Source organism: Vitis vinifera, chromosome 17 (genome assembly GCF_030704535.1).
Source record: "Vitis vinifera cultivar Pinot Noir 40024 chromosome 17, ASM3070453v1".
Lineage (NCBI taxonomy): Eukaryota > Viridiplantae > Streptophyta > Magnoliopsida > Vitales > Vitaceae > Vitis > Vitis vinifera.
This window is the reverse complement of record NC_081821.1, coordinates 474963-483221: the sequence shown is the minus strand read 5'-3', so window position 1 is coordinate 483221 and position 8259 is coordinate 474963. Positions and strand designations below refer to the sequence as shown.

Sequence of the window (8259 nt, the reverse complement as noted above, 5' to 3'; positions counted from 1 at the left end):
CCAGTCATAACTGCATTTTGTTACCTCATTTTCAAATACTAAATAATGCACCTAACTTGATATTTTTGCCCCTATTTTTTGTTTTTTTCTCTTTTTTTGACACCATTTGGCCTTTTCTTGTACATTCTATTACCACCCTCTTACAACCATGACTACCATGTGGAGCCTAGCCATAAAGGGGAAAACTATAGCCATAGTCATAACTACATTTTGTTACTTTATTCAATTATTGTTTTCAAATACTAAGGTGGTTTTTGTTTTTTTACTTAATTTTAAATAGAACCTTAATGATTAATAGCGTTAAATATTAAGTTGTTTGTTTTTATAGTATTTTATTTCTATTAAGTATTAAAAAGTAAAGAAAAACCAATATGTTATTTTTTCTATTTAGAAAAGGCTACATATTTTAGTTTTTTCTATTTAGTGAAAAGTTTATAATAAGTTATGAAAAAGTAGAAAAACAAACAACTTAAATTCTGAAAACAAATTGCTTTCAGTAAAAAGCCAAAAAAATAAACGCCACCTAAATAATGCATCCGTGACTTGATATTTTTGCGCCTATTTTTCTTTTTCTCTCTTTTTTTTTTTGACACCATTTGGTCTTCTCTTGTACATTCTGTTACCACCCTGTTACAACTATGACTACCAAGTGGAGCCAGGCCGTAAAGGGGAAAACTGCAGCCATACTCAACCGCATTTTGTTACCTTATTATTTTCAAATACTAAATAATGCACCCATGCTTGATATTTGTGCCCCTATTTTTTTCTCTCTTTTTTTTTGACACCATTTGGCCTTCTCTTGTACATTCTATCACCGCCCTCTTACAACCATGACTACTATGTGGAGCCCTGAGCCAAGCAATGTCTAGCTTGAACTTGGGCCTTCACCAACCAAGCAATAGACGAGATCTCGAGCTCAGGCTATTAATTTGGCATCAGGGGTCCGTGATTCAGAATGATCCATTTGACTGTTAAATCGAATTCAGCATAAACATGGTTTACAAAGCCATAGAACAAGCACAAATCTAACCACTTTTACATAATCCAACCCACAAAAGCGCACAGAACTCAACAAATCCAACTTTAGCTTCCATTCAGGATCCATGGAAGCCTTGTGTACAGAAAAACTCTCATACTGATCCCTTGACCATGATCCTCGGCAACAGCTACAACTGTTTAGGTGGGTTTGATACAAAGTACACAACTTTAGAAAAAGAAAGTATAAATGGTTTAAATTTATTGCTGGAGATGATTACATTATTTATGTTGGTATAGGACCAAGCATGTAAGCAGTACTAAATTTTAGCTACATTACATAACAAAAACTGAGAGAAATTTAGAAACAACTTCACACGACAAGAGCTTCATAGCCATATTCTGTTTCCTTCCTTCGACGATAAACCACAACAATAGCAGCAGCTATTGCCAACCCCAGCAAAGCTACTGCCGAAACAGAATTATATACTTTGCTGTTTGCATGCATCTGCAAAAACCAACAACAATTAGCAGTTAGGAATCAATTGCTTAAGAATCAGGCATAGATTCTATTTATAGAAACGATACTAATAAACATATTTGCATAATGCTCTCCCCTTCACGATCCCCTCTCTCAAGCCCAAATGACCACTAATTTATCTTTAGTCAAAATAGTTATCAGACTGCCACTTTATCAATCCATGTTATTTATTGGTTTGTTCATCAATCAGAATTCCAGAGAAGATATCTTCATCCCTAAGATCACTTAAACACAATATTCCAAAAAAGAAAAAGTCTGAGAATACCAGGAAATAAAACTCATACATCAAATGGAGAATGTAAGAGAAGCGATGGATTTGGTGATGGCTCTGCAACCAAAATGTAGAAGAGCCCCATAACTCCTGTGTGCTTCTGGGTGCTACTGTAATTAGATTCCAGAATCAATGTCTCTCCATCAGATATCTTGACAGAGCCTGGTTGAGGATAACAGGTAGACATTCCAACAATGTAACCAGCTTCATTTCCTGCTTCCTTCCCTTCCCCATAAGTTGGTATTGAAGAGCAAATAATTCTTCCATCCTGAACTCACCACAAACAAACAGATCATTGAAATAAGAGAGTAAGTTCATCAACTCCACACAGTACATTAATCAAATAAAGATTATTAACATTATTACAGTATCAGTGCAGCAGTTAAGAGAACATGAAGATAGCCAGTCCAAACAAAGCCTGAGGAACAATGAATTTTGAAAGAAATAATGGAGCTTTGAACAAGACCATGATGCCATACTTTGGACCAAGTACCCACGAAGCATAAACACTATATGAAAGCAGTGGAAAGAGGAAGGAGAGAAGTTGCAGCCCTGCGCCCAATTTTCTCAAAATAAATAAATATATGAACGTGCATGTAAAAGTTATGAACCATTAGTTACTGGCACAAAATCCTCTTCTAAATCCTGGTGCAAAAGGGGACCTTTTGGACAATACATAAAGCAAGCACCACTTCATGAAAACCTGCAAGCTTAATAGAGGTAACCCTCCAAAGGTCCTTCCCAGGTTTACTTGAAGTACTTGAGATAAAAGCCACAGGCTTATTCAGGGACCGAGAAGAATGTTATTACAATGAGAACATGAAGAAATGTAATCCAAATTAGCTTGAGAAGAGTTGTCAATTCGTGGTACATCTTATCGAAACTAAGAAACCTTGAGAAGGTCACCAGAGGGGAAGATAGGAGGGTATAATATAAAATGGCACAAGAAATCAATTTCTTACTGACCAATCAGATAAAGACAATAGAACATACAATGAACAGAAGAAGAAAGCATGTAACTTGTTCTGATAAACACAAAAATTAGATGTTCAAAATCACCTCTCCGTAAAGAGTAGAACCAATCCCTCCTGAATGCTGATGGGAAACACCATAGATGACATGACCACCAGTTGGCATAGTCAAACTTGTCCTTTTTACATCAACGCAACCATCCTCAGTTTCACCAGTGATGCTGCAAGACCCTACATCATACTCCACCTGAACCAGAGAAGTGCTAATAACTCAACAACCAAAAAGAAACATAGATTAATGGAATTTTAGGGTGTGCAACACAAACTATATAAATTTCCACCTTTTACTTTCTGAAACTTATGAACTTGGAAACTTAACATTCTTGTTTGAGTTCCACCCAGCCCTTTCATGAAACTAGTCTAACAACAATACGTTGTTAGTTGTAACCACCTGTTTCTCTGATATATTACTCATAAATGAAACAACACTTTATGTTGAAAGATTTATTTTAAGTATACTAATACACACCAAAGTTGCATTTCCCTTTTGTGGTATATGGAATGGGACAGACCATCTCACAGATAGTACCCACATCCATGGACAAAAGTTATGCAGAGTCTTCAGATCCTACTACCCAGGAGGATCTTTTTAGGGTCAAATTTCCAGGGCTGCAAGTACAAATAATACCAGTAGCACATCCCCATTGGTACATATGCTTATACTAAAGTCCTTGGCATCTGTCAAAGATTAGCACCAAAGTTGTGGTTTTAATATATCTTATGAAGACAAATCCAGTACTGCACTACCAGGGCATCTGAAAGTCCTATGGAAATTGAAATGGTTCCTTCTGTTTTTGTGGAAGGCACATACACACAAACACACACTCAAATGCACACACACAAACTCATTGCTTATTTCTATCTTAGCTTGGTATGACTATGTCTCTGAAATAAGACAAATAAATTGATGCATTTAAATGCAGAGAGAAGTTGAGCTTACCCGGCAATTATGCCTTGCTCTATGAACTGTTGAAGCATTCGAACTTTTCCAATTATCAGTGACATCAAATATATAAATTTTAACTGGCACAACAGAGCTGTCCCAATCTACCCACTTCACTGTATATTTCATATAGAGGCTTCTCCTGATGCCTTCAAAACCTTCTTTTACTCTGCATTGTGTCTTATCATAGCAGCATCTCAAGCCTCCCTTATAGTCTGAACTCAAAGGATAACCGTGTCCATCCTCTGTAACATTATAAAGATCACACCTACATTCAGCGCATCCCAACCTGTCTTCCACACCCCGAGTGTCAATTGCATGAACATTAAGCAACCATTTCTCCTCGTACCCATCAGGAATTTCCACTGGATTACCAATTTCTATTCCATAAGGGTCTGGCACATGTGTGGCTGTTTTTCGCGTTTCAGATCCAAGGCCAAAATACTGTGCAAGAACATTATCTTGACATATTCCACTGTTCCTTACAGTTATGAAATCTGGATTGTGGGTCTCCTTTATGGAACTGGATCCAGGAGCCTCCACACCTTTACGCTGATAGTACCTTTCAATAACCCAGTGGTGGAGATAAATTTCCTGAAGGGGAACAGGCAACCCTGTCTCATCAACCACTTCAGCATTGAAACTCTTGAGAGCAATGTGACCCCTTGGAAAGTCTATATCTTGGTAGTAACTGTCCACTACCGATCCTGGTCCTAGGACAAACTCAGGTGACAAAAACACAGCAGATTTTTCTTTCCCTATAAGAGCTTGTGAAGGCTCTAGGCTTAATGCAGCCAATAGTAGTATTGCTAAGGAACGCAACCAACCTTGGCACCACATTTTCTGCGTGGATGTCAACGTAATTTCTCTTAATTAAACTCAATTGGGCACTCATAAGGGAAAAAAAAAAGGTTAAATAAAATAAAAAGCTCACACACAGACCAAGTTTTTTTTGGGAGATGTCACTGAACACCTACAAGGTAAACCATGTTAACATTATATCAACTAAAACTGTTTATTTTGAATCATGGAAAGCCATCCTTTCTCCAAATGAATTCTCGGTTTTCAAATGACATAAACATGTTTTTGGGTTGTGCTGCATCTTCCACTGTCAATATAATTCTCTTAATTTGTTACCAAAAATAGAAGAAGACCACCCAGACGAATAAGAGATTTCATTTGGAGAAATTATCATCTCCTTTTTGTTTCAACTTCTACCAAAGACACCCAGGAAAAGGGAACGAAAAAACAACATATGCAGAATCACTACACATCCAGGGAAAAGGAAAGGTGCAAGGAAATGAGTATAAAATGATCTCTTGGAGATTCCTCCAAACAAGACTGAAAAATATAACCAACAGAGTTACAGAGGGGATTATATAAAGATGGGACAATATTTTAAATAGAACTATAAACAAGAGAAGGAAGAGAAATTAACGAACTGGCATGGGCAAAAATCACAGAAAAGAAGCAGGCATGAGAGTTAATAAACACCAAAGCAAGAGTAAAAACTAAAAAGGCTTCCCTGTCGACTGCTATTCAACAAAAGGAAAGAGAGGATGAAGCATACCATACAAAACAGGTAACAAGATCAACTGTCCTCGATTCGTTTCTTGCTGAATGAAGGAGGGCCATATGGGTATAAATATAAGGAGGAGGAGGAAAAGAGTCCGGAAGTGGACGTGGCGGCGGAGGGGGAAGAGGGAAGAGGGATGGGTTGGGTTGGGACCCTTGTGTGTAGACCCTCGGAGGTTTTGGAAGTTTGCAAATCAAAGCGAGGCGTCAGGGAGAGCGTCAGGAATGCTGCTACTTTGAACTTTGAAGCTGGGTGGGCTGAGAATCTGATGTAGCGGCAGCCACGTGTTATTTGATGACGCCACTGCTGACCTATCCCCACAACATGACAACAGTCGGATCTCTCTCATCCACAATGTCAATGTGCTATCTGTACGATTTTGTTTTGAGCATTCAAGTGGAAAGGGCGATTTTAGTTGCGTGTTTCCCTGCCTTCCAATTTTTTATCATCCATTCGAGTTGTACTCGTCTCATATTAATTTGGAAAAAGAAACATGAATTTAAATTAACGAAAATGTTGGTTTATATTGACATTATCACATAATGTCAATACAAAAGTACTAAAGCAACATATTGACAACTACTAAATCAATAAAAGTACCTTTTCTTTTTAAAATCCAAATCCTAAAATGTAAGTTGGTTTATAACCCAAGTACAAGAAAATACAAATTTTTCTATAAAATGTATCATCATTTTCAATTATTACAATTCTCTTAATTATCTTAAAACATTAAAAAGAACAAAGAAAAATTAGATGTATATATATATATCTGGAATATCCGTATGGATTTCTTGGTTGCCAATTCTATTGATTTGATCTTGGAGATCAGAGAGACCTACACTTATGAATTGTCTTAACTCCTTAATCTCCTTTTTATGCTGCTTAACTTCTTCATGAAGTTCCTTAATGCTGACATCCTTGGGAGACTGCTGGTCGAACCTGTTTAAGATATCGTTAAGGTTATAGGGATTAACAGTCTTCTTGGCTTCTACCTTAACAACAGATTTCTTAAAAACTTCATAAAGATTTTGCTTAGTTTTTTCATCTTCAACTTTTCTTAAAGTATCTAAGATGAATTCCTGATCTTGGCTTATGACATTTATGGTTTTAGGACGACAATTACAATTACCCTTAATACAAACATCTTGGTCACTAGAAGATTGGCTAGAAACATCGCCACTGCTATCTAGTTGATTAATATCATCTTCATTATCTGAATCAGTCCTTGATTCAGAATCTGAGTTTAACATTACTTTACAAAGCATATTTTTTAGGTCATCCGAGACACTTAAGTTGTTAATCTTTTGCTTAACTCTACAATCCTTTTTATAATGGCCAACTTTGCCACATTTAAAACAGATAATTGGCTTGACATCTAAAGGAGTTTCTACCTTTTTCTGGGTATCTTTGTTGACTCTTCTTTGGACGTGCCTTGAATGCTTAGTATCATTCATCCTATAGTTGTCATGGGTACCTCTCTTACTGTGGTAAAACTTATCTTTGCTAGGCTTCCTGCTTGGCTTTTGCTTAGAGGGAGGCATAGTTTCTTTTTGGCTGAAACCAAACTGGCTACAGAATGATCCAAATTCATTCTTGTAGATTTTTTGTTCATTCTTCATTTGTTGCTTAAGCTTGAAGTCATTGCACAACTTAATCCCTTCACCTGTGACAATGCTTATAATCTCACCATAGGTTAGCTTATCATAAGGGATCTGACCGTTATACTGTTCCCTTATCTTGATCCTAATTCTCTCAGAGAAAAGCTTGGGTAATCCTGAGATGAATTTTTCTTTCCAAAAAGACTGGTTACAATCTGACCTTAGCATGACTTTGGTTAGGAAGACTTCCTTATACCATCTAAAATCATGAAGCTTGGGACACTTAAGGTTGGTTAAGAGATCTGCAGTTTTATCCTTAATTTTTGCAGGATCTCCAATGAAGTGCTTGGATATTGAGTAGATTAGAGTAGCCACTGCATCCTCAATATCATGGCCATCTTCGTCCTTAACCACTTCATTACTCTCATTAATCCTATGGGCTTTAAGGATACTATTCTTATCATCAAAAGTGAGATAATTATCCCACCAACCCTTAAGCTGACCTGTAAACCCAGCAACAATGGTCTGAGCTACAGCATGATCTGGCAGTCTATTGTTTAATTTATAGGCTGTACTAACCATGGTCATTTCTTGAAGCTTAGTGAGTATGTTATACTCGGTCATACCGTCTATGTTCCATTCATAGATAGTACCACTGGTGTATGAGGCTTGAGTATACTGATTTCTTTCCTCAAACTGCATGTCAGGAAAAGTAGGCCTAGGATAGTAATTCCTAGTCTTAAAGGTTTCTAAGTTGTTAATAATTTGATTATGGGGTTCCTCAAACATCTTAATTAGTTCATCAGCTTCTTCTTCTGAACTAATATCACCTTTAATCATGTTGATTCTCTTATCAGGTTGATCAGTCAAAGGAGTAACAAGATTATCCTTAATCTTCTGATTAATCCTATTGACAAAAGCTTGGTTGACTTGGGGATTTTCTTGGAAATCCTTAGAGAATTCATATGGCTTATTTTCATTATTACTACTGGTAACCTTTATACGCTTAAAGGGATAATCTGGATATTCCTCTTGTTTGAAGAGTTCAAACCAGATCCAAAACTTAATATTTTTCTTTTCTTGTCTTAAGTAGGCATAGAATTCTTCTTGGTAAATGGTTCTAATGACCTTAGGGACAGTGTTAAAGAACCAATCATTTCTTTGCTTATTGACTTCAGAATAGAAGTCCTTTCTTAAGAGATCCTTGTTGATCTCAAAGTCCTCATCACTTAGGCTTATTGTGTTAATCATCTGAGAATAGGTAGGAGACATAACAGGGGACTCATCCTGTTGGGATTCCTGAGTAGACTCATTTTCTTCACTG

General features: G+C 36.8%; 1 protein-coding gene across 2 annotated transcripts; it reads right to left on the bottom strand.

The window, feature by feature from the left end:
• Positions 1–1205: 1205 nt before the first annotated feature.
• Positions 1206–5591, bottom strand: LOC100243857 (uncharacterized). Of its 2 annotated transcripts, XM_019226609.2 has the most exons (6): positions 5332–5573; positions 4704–4734; positions 3759–4604; positions 2847–3005; positions 1801–2055; positions 1206–1483 (listed from the first exon to the last, which is right to left on the bottom strand). In XM_019226609.2, the coding sequence occupies exons 1-6, from the start codon at positions 5394–5396 to the stop codon at positions 1349–1351; spliced, it is 1491 nt and encodes a 496-aa protein (XP_019082154.1). In that variant the 5' UTR covers positions 5397–5573; the 3' UTR covers positions 1206–1348. The 2 variants fall into 2 exon arrangements, with proteins under 2 accessions (XP_019082154.1, XP_002284739.2); XM_002284703.5 differs by lacking the exon at positions 4704–4734 and having other exon boundaries at positions 5332–5591.
• Between the last annotated feature and the right edge of the window lie 2668 nt (positions 5592–8259).